The sequence below is a fragment of the Lucilia cuprina genome, chromosome 5, assembly GCF_022045245.1.
Source record: "Lucilia cuprina isolate Lc7/37 chromosome 5, ASM2204524v1, whole genome shotgun sequence".
Taxonomy (NCBI): domain Eukaryota; kingdom Metazoa; phylum Arthropoda; class Insecta; order Diptera; family Calliphoridae; genus Lucilia; species Lucilia cuprina.
In genome coordinates, this window is record NC_060953.1 from 3,303,492 (window position 1) to 3,323,191 (window position 19,700).

General features: G+C 21.7%; 1 protein-coding gene across 1 annotated transcript in view; it reads right to left on the reverse strand.

Annotated features, from left to right (window-relative positions):
* LOC124420106 (bicaudal D-related protein homolog) overlaps positions 1-19,700 on the reverse strand; it is a 30,163-nt gene continuing 10,463 nt past the window's right edge. The window contains exon 2 of the mRNA XM_046952015.1: positions 1-917. Within this exon, the coding sequence (XP_046807971.1) occupies positions 867-917 (51 nt within the window). The 3' untranslated portion in view covers positions 1-866. The remainder of the gene's footprint in view (positions 918-19,700) is intronic.

The window sequence follows — 19,700 nt, forward strand, 5'->3', positions numbered from 1 at the left end:
CTAGGTGTATTTCTTCTGATTTGATGTGTATACATCCTCCTTTCAAACTAACTAACTTTATTTTTGTGCTATTTAAATATTTATTTTTCAAACGTCTTATAGAAGAATTTCAGGTCGGCGCTAAAAATTTTTTTAAGTTAAAGGCCGCCGTTGTAAAATATTAACGGCGTTATTAGTATTTAACTTAAGTTTTAATTAAGTAAATAATAATGTTTTTCTGTGCAGTTTTGTTTGAAAAGGTGTTTACAACAAATGATTTCTATTTGTGTCTTTAACTTGCCACATTTTGCAGCAGTTAAGTTATTTTTAAAGACAGCTTTCAACACATATACTTAAGTTTTAGTTGAAAAATTTAAACGATTTTCGTGGTAACTTAAAATTGTTTCGTATATAAGTCCGCTTTAGGTAAAATGTAACAAATTTCTATTTCACAGCTAAATAATTGCCTAAATATAGTTTTAGTTTCCATTTGAGGAAATTTTTTTTCCAAAGGGGAAAAAATAGGTTAAATTCCCTGCTTGAAAAGACAATGGATTTTATTTGCATTTGTTTCCCTTTTTATGGGAACAAATTGATTAAAATCTTTAATTTTTTATGGGCAAAAAAAGTGTTGCAAATTAGCATTAAATAATAGTTATATGGCTTTTATGTTAAAATGTGAAAAGTGTTGTCTTGAAAAATGTCTTGTTAAAATATTTAACATGTTAATGGCGGAGACTTAGGCAAAAAAGTTATAAGGTTTGTTCGTTTAACTTAAAGTGGTGTAGGGAAGTTATTGGGTAGTAAAAGGTTTAAATGGGATAATAACATGATAATAGATAATTAAGGAGGTAAGTTGTTTGTTAAATTGAAAGTGAAAATATTACTTACATTTTAAAAAATTGTATATTTAAGATGTAATTTAAAATTTTGCTTACCTAGAAAGAGAATAAAAGAAATCGAAAGTTAATATTGAACATTAAAAAGAAATTAAAAAAATATATATATATATAAAATTATTTTAAAAAACACTACAGGTTAAAGTTCATAGATAGGTCAATTTTAGTTTTCTCTACAAAATCTATAGATTTCTCTAAGAAATCTTCCAAAATTTAAAAAAAAAAATAATATTTTAATAAAATTGTTTTTGAAATTTCAGTAAATTTATCTTTGAAAACTTTTAAAATTTAGTTTAAAACTACAGTTTTAAAAACTACAAACAATAAGCTTTCTAATGATATATAATGATGATAAACACTATATACCAAGGCAACTAACTAATTTAAGAAATATATAAATTTTTCTAACAATTAAAATTAAATTAAATCTTTTAAATTTTATAAATAATTATATTGATATATTTTAAAAACATTTTAAAAATGTACACAATATTTCCTTTTTCACGATATACAGTAACAAGTATTTTTTTCTTCTAAACGAAAATGGTAAAAATTTATAATTTTTTTCATTATTTAAAGTTTTGTTTGTCTTTTTAAACAAAAAACTTATAAATTTATAAAACAAGTTTTATATTTTTAAAAAGTAAATACTCTTAGCTATCAAATGATATACAAAATAATGTTACTTATTTTATATATTCTTCCCTAGAATACTTATATCATAAATCGATATAATATTCCAGGAAATATTAATATTTTCATTGTTTAAACATTTCTTTTAGATTTTTATAATAAAAAATTTTTAAATTTTTAAGAAATTACAATTTCCTTTCGAATGATATACAATTTGATTACTCTTCACTTTTAACACAACAAAGTTCTTAAGTCCAATAAAAACAAAAAAGATATATTCATATTTTTCTTGGAATTTTTTAAGAATTTAGTCTTTTTTAAATACATTTATTAAAATGAATACTATATTTTTTAAAAGAACTCAAAATTTCCTTTCTAGCGATATAACAATTTTATTACATTTCACATTTCCCCTACAACAAAAATCTTAAGTCCAATAAAGTACTTTTCAAACGTTTAAGTATTTTTTCTAGTTTTTTTTTTGAAAAAAGAAAAAAAAAATAAGAAAAACATAAAATATTGAAATAATTTTTTAGTTTAACTGAAGGCAGACACTATTAGCTATCCTATGATATACAGTTTAGGTACTTTTTTCCTCCCCCGTGACAAATAATATTAAGTCTAAAGTACGTTTTTATCAAAGTACTTTTTAAATATTTTAGTATTTTCTTTAGTTTTTTGGCCTTTTTAAAAAAGTACATATTAAAATTCGAAATTATTTTTAGTTTACTGGATGGTAGACACCATTAGCTATCCGATGATATATAGTTTTGGTAATTTTTCTTTCCCCTTTGACTAAACAATGTTAAGTCAAAGGTAAGGTCTTATTAAGTTCTTTTAAAACATTTTTGAATTTTCTTTACTTTTTTGCACTTTTTTAAAAAAGTACATATTAAAATTTGAAATTATTTTTAGTTTACTGGATGGCAGACACCATTAGCTATCCGATGATATATAGTTTTGGTAATTTTTCTTTCCCCTTTTGACTAAACAATGTTAAGTCAAAGGTAAGGTCTTATTAAGTTCTTTTAAAACATTTTTGAATTTTCTTTACTTTTTTGCACTTTTTTTAAAAAAATACCTATTAAACTATTGAAACAATGTTTAGTCTTATTGAAAGCACACTCCATTAGTTATCCGATGATATATAGAATTGGCACTTTTTCTTTCCTGTTTGGCAAAGATGTTAAAGTAAGCTCTTATGAAAAGAACTCTTTTCGATTAAAGATTTTTTTTCAATTTATTTGTCTTTTTTAACACCTAGTATTAAAATATTGAAATTAATTGAAGATTTCTAAGGAGTAGAAACATTTACCTTTCTAATGATATATAATTTTGATAGCTTTTGTTTTACCTTTTGCCTTAAAACTTCATTTAAAGTATGTAATTCAAAAAAGTACTCTTTTAAAATTGTCTTAAGTTTTATTGTCTGTTAAAAGTTTACATATTGAAATTATTTTAAGATTTCTAAAAAGTAGAGATAATCACCTTTCTAATGATATATAATTTTAGTACTTTTTGTTTTCCCTTTGCCTTAAAACTTCAGTCGAAGTTAATAATTTAAAAAGTACTCTTTTAGAAATGCAAAATTTGACTTTAGTTTTATTGTCTTTAAAAAAACATACCATCAAATTTCGAAATTATTTTAAAATTTCTAATGATATATAATTTTGTACCTTGTGTTTTACCTTTTGCCTTAAAACTTCAGTCGAAGTTAATAATTTAAAAAAAAGTACTCTTTTAAAATTTCAAAATTTGGTTTTAGTTAGTTTTATTGTCTTTTAAGAAAATTTATATTAAAATATTAAAATTATTTTAATATTTCTAAAAAGTAGAGACAATTACCTTTTCAATGATATATAATTTTGGTACTTTTTGTTTTCATAAAACTAGGTAAGTTATTTAAAAAAGTACTTTTTTAGAATTGCAAAATTTGGCTTTAGTTTTATTGTCTTTAAAAAAACATACCTTTAAATTTCGAAATTATTATAGTATTTCTAAATAGTAGAGACAATTACCTTTCTAATGATATATAATTTTCGTACTTTTTGTTTTCTCTTTTGCCATAAAATTACGGACAAAGTAAGTAATTAAAAAAAGTAGTCTTTTAAAATTTTAAAATTACCTTTAGTTTTATTGTCTTTTAAGAGAAGACAAATTAAAATATTGAAATTATTTTACGATTTTGAAAAAGTAGAGACAATAACCTTTCCATTAATATATAATTTTGGTATGTTTTGTTTTCCCTTTTGCCATACAACTTCGGACAAAGTAAGTAATTTAAAAAAGTACTCTTCTAAAATTTCAAAATTGGCTTTAGTTTTATTGTCTTTATATTAAAATATTGAAATTTAATACTTCTAAAAAGTTGAGAACATTACCTTTCTAATGATATATAATTTTGACACTTTTTCTATTTTCTACGGGAAATATGTTAAAGCAAAAGGCACTGCCTTAAAAAAGTAAAGCGTTTGCAAATTTTCTTATTAAAATCAATTTGTTTAATAAAAAATATTTAAAATAATTGCATTAATTATACAATTAATAAACAATTTCATTTATCTAGATCAAATTACATTTCAATAATATAACACTTTTCAGGCATTTAATTAAAGCATTTGCAATTTAAATATTTTTGCAAAAAAAAAAAAAAAATGTTGCTGCTATTTATACATAAATAATTCCTTTTGTTTATTATTTTTTATTATGATTATTGTTTATTTATTTATTAATAAATAAAGAAATAAGCAAAGAAAGTGAAAATGCTTTCACCTTTACAATTCACATCAGACAATATAATAAACCTATTGCTACCCCCCAAAAAATACACAAAAAAAAACTCTCAAACTCTCTGACAGTATTATCCATGAAATCGAAAGTGTTGTGTTTTTTTTTTTCTAATAAATAATTATTTTATTATTATTTTCTTTAACGTCAACTTCTTTCTTTAGTTTGTTTAACTAATTAATTATCTATATATAAAATTTATTTTTCTCATAAGTTTTTAAGTTATAATTAAGCTTCATGTATCAATCTAAAACTGACAATGAAAATTGTATTTTTTTTTTTTGAAAATCAACACAGTATTGAGAAAATTAAGATTTTTTTTCAAATTTGAATAATCCAACAAATTTCTTATTTTTGTATTTAAATTTTATTTGTCTCTGACGTTAAAAAACTTTTCAAGTTTTTCTTACTTCAATTGTTAAATAAAAGTTTGCATGTTAGAGAGGAGTCTGATTTATTTTTTTAATTGTAGTGTTGGATTTTTTTTCTTGAAACTGAATTAAAAAATTTTTATTTCAATTTTAAGAAAATTATGTTTAATTTCTATGTGTCTGTCTGTAGTGTTTAAATAGGCGGCAGTTTTTATTTGTTATGAGATATGGAAAGGGGAGTAGACAATTAAAACTATATATTATTTTCAAATATATAAATACTAACTAAATACAGGGGATTTTATAAATTGGTGATAATGTGATAAAGGCATATAGTGTAGTTTAGTATACAGTGTTGCCGATACTCTAGTCTTAAGTCTATCTATCTATCTGTCTATCTATCTATCTATCTATCTATCTATCTATCTATCTATCTATCTATCTATCTATCTATCTATCTATCTATCTATCTATCTATCTATCTATCTATCTATCTATCTATCTATCTATCTATCTATCTATCTATCTATCTATCTATCTATCTATCTATCTATCTATCTATCTATCTATCTATCTATCTATCTATCTATCTATCTATCTATCTATCTATCTATCTATCTATCTATCTATGTATAGCCTAGTCTAAAGTCTAGTATATAGTCTAGTTTATAGTGTAGTCTATAGTCTAATCTATAGTCTAGCCTATAGTCTATTCTATAGTATAGTCTATAGTCTAGTCTGTAGTCTAGTCTATAGCCTAGTCTATAGCCTAGTCTATATTCTAGTCTATAGTCTAGTCTATAGTCTAGTCTACAGTCTAGTCTATAGTCTAGTCTATAGTCTAGTTTATATTCTAGTCTATAGTCTAGTCTATAATCTAATCTATAGTCAGTTTATAGTATAGTGTATAGTCTAATCCATAGTCTAGTCTATAGTGTAGTCTTCAATAGTCTATAGTCCAGTCTATAGTCTAGATATATCTTTAGATAATTCTTTATTCTAACACTATATTTTCTCATCCCCTGTTCCACTTCTAACATTTCTATTTGCAAAACATTTACACAAACAAACAAAATTACATGCATCCGCAAAACCACTCGTGTAACATTTTGTTACAAAATTTAAACTACAAGTAATTTTTTTGTTAAACATTTTTTTTTTTTGTTTTTAAACCAAGACGTTCATTGACACATCATTCACTATACAAAAAATAAACAATAAAATTGTTCAGAAAATTAAAAAAAACACTAAGTAGTGAATAAAATAAATACGAAAAATACAACATATTTGTTAATCAGGAAGTTTAAATAAATAAAATAAAAATTTTAACAAAACTAAATTGCTAGTTAAAAATAATGTCAAATTAAAACAAACCAAAAAACTTAAATTCGACACAAATAAAATAGTTTGTTGACAGCCTTCATACTACAGTTTAACTATAAACTAGATTTGGAAAAAAAACCCCAAAATAAAAACTAAAATGACACATTTTAAACAAAATTAAATAAAAATGAGAAATTAAATTTTGTTAATAACATGCATACAGTTAATTCCTGTTGAAAATTAAGCCAGAAGTAAAATTATTGCAAAAAAAAAAAAAAATACTAACACGATATATATTTAAAAAAAGATTTTTTATATTGAAAATCTTTTCCAATGTTTGGAAATTTGAAGTAAAATTTTAAATTTCTAAAAATTTAAACTAACTTTTAAAATTGTTTAAGAATTTTAAAAGTGTTATCCTTAAAGAAATTTCCTGATGAATTTCAGCATTGATTTTAAGCCAAATTTTAAAATTTTGAAAATTCGAATTTATTTTTGAAAATTTCTAAAAATCTTTTAAAATTGTATTTAATATTAATTAATTATAAAATTATATCTTAATTACTATTTTTTCCCATTTGAGCTTTATTTTGGAATTTCGAAAATTCGAACTTAATTTTGAAATTTCAAAAAAAAGTATATAAATCGTTTGAAATGGAGTTTTATTATGAAAATTTCAATTAATTACTAATTCTTTTCCATTTGGATTTTAAATTTTGAATTTTGAAAATTCCAACTTAATTTCGAATTTTATTAAAAATGTCAAAAAACAATTTAAAATTATTTATTATGTTTATTTATGAAAAATTATACCTTAATTACTAATTTTCTTTAATTTTGAGCTTTTTTTTCAAATTTTAAAAATTTGAACTTAATTTTGAAATTTTCAAAAATTATTAAAAATCATTTCTAGTTATTTACGTTTATTTATTATAAAAATATCTCTTTATTACTAATGTTCTTTAATTTTGGAATTTAAAAAATTCGAACTTAATTTCGAAATTTCTTAAAATATTTGAAAATCATTAAAAATTGTTTTCCAAATTAATTTATTATAAAAATATCAATTAATGAAAATTTTTTTTGGAATTTCGAAAATTTGAACTTAATTTCTTAATTTTTGAAAATGTCAGAAAATCATTTAAAATTGTATTTTATGTTAATTTATTATAAAAAAAACCCATAATTACTATTTTTCTTAAATTTTAAACTTAATTTTAGAATTTCAAAAATTAGAAATTAATTTTGAAATTTTCAAAATTATCAAAATCAAATTTTAAATTTCATTTATTGATTAATTTTAATATAAAAGCAAGATTTACTTCATTTTAAGTCTAATTTGAGATTTTCGAAATTTCGAACTTAATTTCGATATTTTTAGAAATTTGAAAAAAAAAACTTCAACTTTAATACAGTTTTAGTTCAAAAAGCTGTTTTTTTTAGCTTTTTGAACTTTTTAAAGACATTTTCATCTTACGCATTAATTATGCTTTCAAGGAGTGAGACTCTCAGACAATTTGACTTGCAAATTGTAATGAATTTATGTAAAAACTAATACATATTCATATGATATAAATCATGTTAAATATAAACACACCACCACCCTCTTTAAAAACTAAATATGGTTTGGTTTTGCGGCATTTTTTTTTCTGGCGTACAAATACGCAAAATGAAATTAACACTTATTATAAGAGAAGTTTTTTTTTTGTACATGAATTTCATTTTATACATTAAATTTATGTATAAATTGAAATGAGCAAAAAATTAAATAGACAACAAACAATATGAGCAAAAACAAATGTTTTTAATTTTTTTCTTTTGTGAAATCGTCTAATATAACAACAAAAAAATGTTTTTTTTTGTGGCCAAAAAAAAAAAAAAAAGAAACAGCAAAAACATTAAGCAAGTTTAACTAACTAACGCCATCACCAGCTAACATTACCATCGAGGAGGGCAACATATAAACTACAAAACTATATGCGAAAAAAAATAGAAAAAAAAATTATGTATAATTGTATCTTCAAAATGAAATCGTAAGCATTTATTTTGTACAATATTCATATTTATTTTGTCATAGAGACCAAACTAATAGTTGTTGTTTCTCTATTTAGTTATGGCAAAATTCACTAACAGTTAATGGTTAAATGTAACCCAACTGCCTCTCTACCTCCCTTTTTAAAGCAACCACCTCCCACCCATTAGACAAACGAATAGGTTTAGTTTAGTAAGGTCGTTTAACTAAATTTATGAAGACAGTCTAAAGTGATTAACTCACAAATATTTATTACGAATTACAATACAAATACTATAATGAAAACCAATTTAATTGGCTGCTGCTGCTGCTGTTTGAAAAATTGATGAAATAAGGAGAAAAAAATAGAAATAAAAAATTGTATATTCGTATAACAATAAAAACTATCAAATAATTTTTATAAGTAATTAATTAATAAACTAAGCACGCGTATCACTATTTCATTTTAATTATTAAAATTGAAATTAAATTGAATTGACAGCCAAATTTGTTTAAAAAAAAAAAATAAGGGAATTTGAAATACCAAGGGATCAACTAAAAAACATTTATTTTCGAATATTCAAAATTTATTTGATAATGAAAATCAAATTCAATAAAAACTTGTTATTAAGTGTTATTTTCTATTAAAAAAAAATAAAAAATAAAAATTTGAAAGATTTTTACACAATTTTCAAAAATTTTGCAATTAAGTTCGGATTTTTCGAATTTTAAAAGTTAAACTCAAAATGAAAGAAAACTAGTAATTAAGAGATATTTTTTATAATAAATTAACATAAAATACAATTCTAAATGATTTTGAAACATTTTCCAAAATTTCGAAATTAAGTTCGGATTTTTCGAATTTCAAAAGTTAAACTCAAAATGAAAGAAAATTTGGTAATTAAGAGATATTTTCATAATAAACTAACATAAAATACAATTCTAAATGATATTGAAACATTTTCCAAAATTTCGAAATTAAGTTCGAATTTTCGAAATTCAAATATTTCACTCAAAATTAAAGAAAATTTAGTAATTAAGAGATATTTTTTTTAATAAATTATCATAAAATACAATTCTAAATGATTTTAAAACATTTTCGAAAATTTTGAAATTAAGTTCGAATTTTCGAAATTCAAAAATTTCAATAAAAATGAAAGAAAATTTAGTAATTAAGAGATATTTTTTTAAATTAACATAAAATACAATTTTAAATGATTTTTAGACTTTTTCAAAAATTTCGAAATTAAGTTCGGATTTTCGAAATTCAAGAACACAGCTCAAAATTAAAGAAAATTTAGTAATTAAAAAAATCTCGATAATAAATTAACACCAAATATAATTTTGAACAATTTTTAGACATTTTCGAAAATTTCGAAATTAAGTTCGAATTTTCGAAATTCAAAAATTTCGCTCAAAATTAAAGAAAATTAGTAATAAAGACTTATCTACATAATAAATTAACATAAATTATAATTTTAAATGATTTTTAGACATTTTTGGAAAATTTCGAAATTAAGTTCGAACTTTCGAAATTCTAAAATTAAGCTTAAATTGAAAGAAATTTTGTAACTAAGTAAATATTTTCTTCACAAACTAACATTAAATAAAAATTTAAGAGATTTTTTTTAGATATTTTCGAAATATTTAAACATTTTCGAAAATTTTGAAATTAAGTTCGAATTTTCGAAATTCAAAAATTTCGCTTAAATTTAAAGAAAACTAGTAGTAAAGACTTCTCTACATAAAAAATTAAAATAAAATACAATTTTAAATGATTTTTAGACATTTTTAAAGAATATTGGTAATTTACAGATATTTTTATAATAAATTAACATAAAATACTATTTTAAATAATTTTTAGACACTTTCGAAAATTTCGAAATTAAATTCTAATTTTCGAAATTTCAAAATTAATCTCAAAATAAAGAAAAACTTGCGATTATGTTAAAACTAATGAATAAATGAAATTTTAAATAAAAATTTTAGATATTTTTAAGACATTTTCCAAAATTTCGGAATTAAGTTCGAATTTTCGAAATTGCATAATAAGTGTCAAAATAAAGACAAAGTTGTCTTAATGCTAAATTTAAACAATAAATTAGTTTTAGGATGATATTTTAAAGATTTTTCGATATGTTTGAAAATTTCGAAATTAAGTTCGAATTTTCGAAATTCTAAAATTTGCCTCGAAATGAAGAAAAACTTGTTATTAGGTTAAAACTATTAAATAAATGAAATTTAAAATAAAAAATTTATATATATTTTTAAGACATTCTGATAAATTTCGAACTTTTACGAAAATTTCGAAATTAAGTTCGAATTTCCGAAATTTCATAATTAGGTTTAGAATGAAGAAACGGTTGCCATAATTCCAAATTTAAGCAATAAATTGGTTTAAGAATGACATTTTAAAGATTTTTACACATTTTTCAAAATTTCAAATTTTCAAAATTAAGTTCGAAATTTTGAAATTCTAAAATTAGTCTTAAAATAATGAAAACTTTATTTTAAAGATTTTTACACATTTTTCAAAATTTCTAGTTTTCAAAATTAAGTTCGAATTTTCGAAATTCTAAAATTAGTCTTAATATATAGAAAATATAACATTTTGCTTACAACTTTTTGAAAATTTAAATTCGAAATTTTGAAACTTGATTTTTTTTTTTTTTAAATTAAAGAAAATTTTCTAGGTTTTTTTAATTAAAATAATTTTGTGGTTTTTTATTTTAATATGAGCAGTTTTAAAGCAATTTAATAATTTGTTTGTGATTTTTTTTTCACCACTGCCATGAACTGCATAAAGTTTAGTTAACCCTGGTTTAAACTATAATAAGGTTGTATGCTATAAATTAAACTTGTAATTTAATTATTTTTATTAATTTTATTTTATATAAATAAAAAAAAATCATTAAGTTAACAAAAAGTGGACAATAAATGTTATGCTTGACTAACAGGGTGGGTGAATTTTCGTAAATCTTTTTTTTTTGTCGAAAAGTCAATGAGTGAATTGAATATTCAAAGGGTTTGAAATAAAGACATGTCATCATGGAATTAAAGTTTTGGTTTCTTTTTGCGTTGACAATGACAGTTGCTAATTTTTCATTATTTTTTAATGATGTTTTTCTTACAAAAACCAAATGTGAAGTCATTTAAAACAAAAGAAGAATAAAGAGTTTTTTCTTCTTTTAGCAACAATAATAAAAAACTATAAAAATTTACACTTGACTTCATGCCATAAGCCAGGGTTAATAAATTTATATATAGTTTTTTGTTAATTATGGAAGTTTCTTTTCTGTTTTTGGCCTAAAAATCTGTGTTTTATTGTGTTAAAACATAATCACCAAGTGTCATTATCAAACTCTCATCATCATTATTAAAGTTAAAAAAATTATTACATCAAAGAAACAAATTTGTAAAAATTTTGTAATAAAATTTTTTTCAAGATTTTCTTAATTAACAAATTATTGTTTAAAGAATGCATTATTGTTAATTATCATTATTTAAAATAAAATGTAAAATAAATGCATTTTTTAGTTTTTATTTAAAAAACTATTGTTTGAAATAATTTACAAACAAAAAATGCAAATTTTTTTAGGCATTTTATTATTGTTTGATTTTAAACAAACAATGCAGCATTTTTTTACAATAATCTTTTCTTTTTAAAGGTTAAACGTCTTCTTTTATTTCAATTCATTTGATTCCATTCAAAGGGAGGTGTTTTTAAAGGCTTTTTTGTCTTTGAATTTGCTGCATTGTATGAATCGTGGTTTTTATCACTTGCCGCTATAAAAGAAGACCGATCAATGAATAAATGAATGAATAACCGACCTTGTGATAAAAATGGGCCATAGCAGCGATTAAGTTCATGCCACTGACATGCCAAAACACACAACAAATATTGTCAACCCTGAGTTACAACAACAATAAATTCTGTAATGGAATCTCTTTAAAACGCAGCAAATTAAACAACATTACTAAGCAAAATACTGCAAGATATTAAATTAAATCAGAAAATTTTAATTTAAACAATTTTTTTACATTTTTGTTAATTTCGAAATTAAGTTCGAATTTTCGAACATCGAAATTTATGCATAAAATGAAGAAAAATATCAAATATATTAATAATTTAAACGTAAAACAGCTTTAAAATTAAATTTTAGTAATTTTTAAACATTTTTGAAAATATTTTTAAAATTTCGAAATTAAGTTCGAATTTTCGAACATTAAATATTTGCCACAAAAAAAGACAAATTTCAAATATAAAAATAATTTAAACGTAAAAGTGCTTTAAACTACAATTTTTTTAATTTTTAGACATTTTTCGAGTTTTTTTTTCAAATTTCGAAATTAAGTTCGAATTTTCGAACATCAAAAATATGTCACTAAATGAAGAAAAATTTCAAATATATTAATAATTTAAACAAAAAACTGTTTTAAAATTTAATTTTAGTTATTTTTAGACATTCTTTTAGAATTTCGAAATTAAGTTCGAATTTTCGAACATTTAAAATTTACCACAATAATAAGAAAATTTTCAAATATAATAATAATTTAAATGTAAAATTGCTTTAAAATTTAATTTTAGTGATTTTTAGATATTTTTTGAATTTTTTTTTTTCAAATTACGAAATTAAGTTCGAATTTTCGAACATTCACAATTATGCAAAAAATGAAGAAAAATGTCTTATCTAATCATAATTTTACAATTAAACAGCTATAAGATTATATTTGGGCGATTTTTAGACATTTTTGGAATTTTCGAAATTAAATTCGAATTTTCGAACATCAAAAAATAAAGAAAAATGTCTTGTATAGATATAATTTTATAATTAAACTGCATTGAAGATCATTCTGGGTGATTTTTAGACATTTTTGGAATGTTCGAAATTAAGTTCGAATTTTCGAACATTGGATATTTGCAACAAAATGAAGAAAACTGTCAAATCTAGTTATAACTTTATAATAAATCTGATTTAATGTTAAATTAAGACAATTTTTAGACATTTTTGTTAATTTCGAAATTATGTTCGAATTTTCGAACATCAAAAATTGTACACAAAATACATAAAAATGTCTTAAATCATCATTGTTTTATAACTAAACTTCATTGAAGTTTAATTTAGGCGATTTTTAGATATTTTTGGTATGTTCGAATTTAAGTTCGAATTTTCGAACATTCAAAAATTTGTCTTAAATTGAAGAAAATTGTGTGAATTAGTTAAATGTTTTAATAAAAGTTAAATTCTAACTAACGTTAGTAGATTTTGAAATTTTCGAAATTAGTTTTTGATTTAGTAAATTTTCTTTTAATTTGCGAACATTTGGGAATCTCTGCAAAACTTTTGCTTTTCGTTAATGATTTGCTGCTTTTAGAGTTTTATTAAGTTTTTAATTTCCTAAAGTTTTTCTTGTTTTTTTTTAAAGTTGTTTAACTAATTTTTTGCCGATAATTATAGATTCTTTGAAATTTTATTATGAATTATGAAAGAAATCATTAAGAATTAATAATAAATAACTAACATTATTAATGATAGATATCTATCTATAATTTTGGCTTTTTAGTAGATTTGTCTATATAAGTGTGTATAACATTTTGTAATTAATGTGGGCTTTTATCAATAACCTATAAACAGCAATCACTACACTTAAACTAAATTTTTAAATAATTTTATATATAATAATTTTAAATAAAGTTTTTGTAAACTAAACAAAATTTGAAAATGAAACATTTTTAGCAATCAGCACGAATTTAATGCTTAACGAAAAAAAATGAAATAAATAATCGATATAAATGTTACAAAAAAAATCAGTTAAATGACCTGGCAAAATGTTTTAACGAAAATGAGATCATTTGTTAAATATTGCATGAATCAACCAGCAACAGCAAAAAAAAAAAAAATACAAAAACAAAAACACCAAACATGACCAAGTTAATGAACTTCAGTTAAAAAAAATGTACAAAGTTTTATAAATAAAAAACTACATGACAGCTTTACAATTACAATTTAATTTCATATTTTATCAAGATTTTTTTTTGTAAATTAATACAATAGAATTAGCAAACAGTTAGAAATTGGCGGAAAAATAGGGGAAATAAAACGGTATGTTAGGAAAAAGATTTTAAATACAAAAAAAATATATATTAAAAAGTATGTGTAAAATGTGTAATTTTGTGTAAAAAAGATAAAAGGTATAACGCCACCTGTTTCTAGTACGCCCTATTTTTGTCCTAAATAACCATATTGACACAAAAGTAACTTTGATTTCGGATATCGAAGTTGTAGATAGATAGATAGATAGATAGATAGATAGATAGATAGATAGATAGATAGATAGATAGATAGATAGATAGATAGATAGATAGGTAGATAGATAGATAGATAGATAGATAGATAGATAGATAGATAGATAGATAGATAGATAGATAGATAGATAGATAGATAGATAGATAGATAGATAGATAGATAGATAGATAGATAGATAGATAGATAGATAGATAGATGTCCACTACCTTACATATATGGGGCCTAGGCGAAATCGTGGACCGTTATTGCCCACTTTTAATACTAAACAAACCGCATCAATTGAAATTATCTGTGCAAATTCAGCTTGCTAACTACTTTCGTACGTGGCTAGATCGTCTACAGATAATCGTACGGACATGGCCAGATCGTTTTGGAATCTTATAATGACCCAGAATATATATTTTTATGGGTCTTAGGTGGAATGACAAAAACAAAATATACCTCCATCTTTTTTGGTGGTGGTTATAAAAAGTAAGTTTTTCAAACAATTCAATTTTGACTTAAGCTATGTTAGCAAATTGAGACAAAATGTAGATATCATTGGAAAGCTCATTGCAACTATTTTTTAAAACTTTAAAAATTATTTCAATATTTTAATATTGATTTTTATTTAAAGACAAAAAACTTCCAATATAACAAACATTAAGAAATTAGATTCTTCATTTGTTTCATTTTGAGACTTAAGTTGTTTGCCCTAAAAGAGGCTAAATGTATCACGATTATATATCATCTGAAAGCTAATTGTGTCTACTTTTCAAAACTCTAAAACTCAATTTTAATATGTTTTATATATTTTTATAGTTTTAAGACAAAACGCTTCTAAATTAACAGAAATAAAAAAGTAAATTTTTTGGAAAAAGTAGTTTTTGACATAAGCTATATCAGCAAATTGTGACAAAATGTATAATAATTGCATATCATCGGAAAGCTTATGGTGTTTACTTTTTTAAAAAAAACTTATATCAATAGTTTAACATGTATTTTTTAAAAAAAAGACAAAAAACTGCAAAAATTAAAAAAAATATATAAATTTCTATATTTTCATAGTTTTTGTTGATTTAAGTTATGTAACATAGCAGACACAAAAATTAACATTATTTGATAACATTGGAAAATTTGGCATGTCTTCCTAATTAAAAGAAATACAATATTTTAAAAAGTATTTTTTATTAACGGCAAAAAGTTTTAAAAATTGAAAACAAATACATTTTTTCAAAGTTTCTATTTTGACTTAAGTTCTTTAACCTATGAGAGGCAAAAGGTTAAGTTGATTTAATATGGCAGCGAAAAACCCAAAGTTTTCTTCTTATTTCCTGCTTTTGAAGGAAATAATATAATAAAATATTTATCTATTAAATGTTAATTATTTGATTTAATATAAAATTTGCTCTAAATTCATTTTAAATGAATCCAATTTATTTTTAAATTTTAGCACTTTTTAAATTGCCAAATTATCCACATAAATTCCTGTTTCAATTTGCTACAATTATTTAAGAATTTTTAATTTTTTTTTTGTTTCTAAATCCGTTTATTTTATAACTTTTTTTGTATGCAACGTGTTTTGTGTATTAAAAAAATATAATAATAATTATATTTGTTGTTAAAAAAAAACTCATTGTATTAATTTTGCTAAAAAAAAACAACAAACAACAATATAAACTTATTAACCACTTGAAAGTTGTATTTTAATTCAAGGTTTACCACTACTCTTTACTCATATAGACAATAATATATATCGGCGGTTTTTATTCAATAATATATCTATCACTCACTCACATAAAAACAAAACTCGAGACAGAATGAGTGTCCGGTTAATAATATTAACAACAACAACAACAACTGTTAATAAATAGGTTTAAAATTTATGTGATTTTGTTTAAAGCTCAAGAGATTATTTAAAACACACAAAATATGAATCATTCTAAAAATGATGCATTTTTTATTTAAAATAAAAAAAATGTATAAAAGTGAAACATATAAATTTGTATATCGTATGAAAGCTTGTGAAATCTATTTTTTTTTTTTAATTTCAGAAATAATTTCAAAATTTTATTTAAAATTAAAAAAGTACTTAAAAAACTAAAGAACTAATAAAAATATTTAAAGTCCTTTTTTCTTTAAAGCATTACTTTGGTCGAAGGATATTTGCTATATGAAGGAGAATAGTTAGTCTTATGTTATATCATTGGAAAAGTAATAAGATCTAGATTTCAAAACTATTAATATTTTAATATGTATTTCTATAAAAAGTCTAAAAATTGTTAAATATTCAAGAAATGAAAAATATTTCTTTGAAAACTAAATTTTTGACTTAAGTTGTTTAAGTAAAGGAATACAAAATATTATAACTTTTATATATCATCGGAAAGCTAATTGTGTCTAGTTTACAGAAATCTTATATTATTTTTTAAATATATTTGCGCAAAATTGTTAAAACAGAAAAAAACTTCAAACATTTAAAAAAAATCAAAAATACGATTTTTATGAAAGCATTACTTAATACTTAAGTTATTTAACCTTGGAGTGAGAAAAGGTTTAAGTATTATATATCATCGGAAAGCTAATTCTGTCTAATTTGCAAAAATCATAAAATAAATTCAATATTTTAAAATGTATTTTGTTAAAAAGACAAAAAAACTTTAAAAATTATAAATTTTTTTTTCAAAGCATTTCATAAAATTTAAGCTTAGAGTGAGAAAAGATTTATGTATAATATATCATCGGAAAGCTAATCGAGTCTTATTAACAAGAATCTTAAAATAATTTCAATATTTTGAAATGTATTTTGTAAAAATAATCAAAAAACTTAAAAAACAACTAAATTTAAAAGTTTTATTATTAATAAAACCATCACTTTAGACTTAAGTTATTTAGGCTTAGAGTGAGAAAAGATTTATGTATAATATACCATCGCAAAGCTAATCAAACCTAGTTTAAATCTTTAAATGATTTCACTAATTTAAACCTATTAAAAAAAAACTCAAATAATCTTCAATAATAACAAAAATTCAAAAGTAAGATTTTTCTTTAGTGTAACTTTTGATATAAGTTCTTTATCCTTAGAGAGAGAAAAGGTTGAAGTATTATATATCATAGGGAAGCTTATTGTGTCTTATTTGCAAAAATTTTAAAATTTTTACGAAATGTTTATACATATTTTATAAAAACACAAAAAACTTCAATTATAAGAAAATTTCAAAATTAAGATTTTTTAAAGCGTTATTTGTAACTTAAGTAATTTAAGCAAAGGAACACATAAATGGTATTGCTATCATATATCAATGGAAAGCTTATTGTAACTAGTTTAAAGAAATCTTCTAAAAATTTCAATATTTTTAAAAATTTCCTAAAAACAAAAAAAAAACTTTAAAAATATTGAAAGATTTTAAAGTAAGATTTTTTCCGGATGTTACTTTTGACTTAAGTTATTTACTCTAAGAGCAGGAACAAAGATATAATTATTTTACATCATTAGAAAGCTTATTGTGACTTCTTTTTAGAATTCTGCAATTAATTGAAATAATTCAATATTTTTTTTAAATAAAAACAACCAAACTTAAAAAAATGAACTGATTTTTTTTTGCCCCAAACTTTATGTTTGACTTAAGTTATTTGTTTTAAAACAGAGAAATTTTATAAAAATTGTATATCTTTGGAAAGGTTATTGCAACCGCTATTTAAAAACTATTTAAAAATGTAAACAAAAAGTGCCAAAAGAACAATTAAAATAAACAAGTACTTTTGTTAAATTACTTTGTTAAGTACTTTCTGTTTAAAAAAGGGGAAACGATTTTTTTTTAATTTATTTTAATTATTTTAAAGAGTAATTGGTTCTTCTATCAATAAATTATATAACGACTGTTTAAAAAACGTAACTCACGCTTTTGATAAAACACCGAATAAAAACAATTGAAATTCAATTAAATTTTGCTCCCACATGATTTCTAATTTTATTTTTTGCTTTTTTAGGTTAATTTTACAAATATTTTAAAACTAATTTTGCAAAATAAAATAAAACAAACAAAACAATTAAAAATTATTTGGTTAAAAAAAGAAATTGTTGTTAAATCCGGCTTAAAAAATGACGTGTTTTTTTATTTCAAAAGGAGATAGACACATCATTTGTGAATTGAAACAGGGATGGAAAATTTTGTAGTATAAAAAAGAAGAAATATTTTCTTATTCTTAAAGTCCCCATTTTAACCCTTGGTGTTGTTTAAGGTTTAATTTGAATGATACCAGTTTTGGTAAAAAATATTGCACAAAAAGAATTTTGGTTTTTTTAATCATCAATAAACTTTCTAATTTAAATTTTACAAAAATTGTTTGTTTATTATTAATAACAAAGTGTTAAATACTATGTTAATTCAATTAGAAAGTATTATTAAAAGAAATGCTAAAATAAAAGTCTGAAGTTTTTTTTCATACACATTTTTAAAAAAGTACTAAACAGAAACTAAAAAAATTTGAATAGAATTTTGTTTAATAGGCAATAGGGAAATTAATTAAAATAGTAGTAGAAATACTACTTATTATTAAAAAATTAATAATTTCGTAAAAATAGAAAAAATTTTCCAATAAAAGGTAAAAGTACTAAATTTTGGAAAATTTTAATTAAAAAGCCTAAAAAAATTGCTCATAATTTATTACAAATTGTTTATATTTTAGGAAATTGTGTAAATATTTAGAATGTTTTAATACCTATTAAGTGGGCTGATACTCAGTAGGTTTAATTTGACTTTTTCAAAATGCTCCAATATTGACACTTCCAAAACACCCACTTGTTAATACAATTGATAATTTAAAGTAGAGTATATAAGGAAGGGCTTTGTTTGTTTTATTAAAATTTTTATCTTTTTTAAAATATATTTTTCTATTCAAAGAAATGTTTTTCAAACATTTTTGCAATATTATTTTATTTCTTTTTATTTATTTTATTATTATAGTCTGTTTTGTTGTTTTGAACAAAATTTATGATCTTATGCAAATTATCTGTAAATCTTGGTGAAAACCAGTTTATTTTGTTAATTTCTTAACAATTTTAACAAAAAACACACAAATATAAAGAATTATAAAAAACAACGTAATAAAAGCCAAAAAGAAGCAGCAACAAAAGGTAAACCTGAAAACCAAAATTATGAATCACCTTTTGGCAAAAAAAAGTTAAATAAACTGAAACACAAATAAAAATACATTTGAACGTTATAATATTATTTTTACATGTTTACTACAATTATTTAAACACCCTACTTTAATTTGTTACATTTATCCAACAACAGTACTAGTCTAAAGTCTATTCTATAGTCTAGTCTATAGTCTAGTCTATAGTCTAGTCTATAGTCTAGTCTATAGTCTAGTCTATAGTCTAGTCTATAGTCTAGTCTATAGT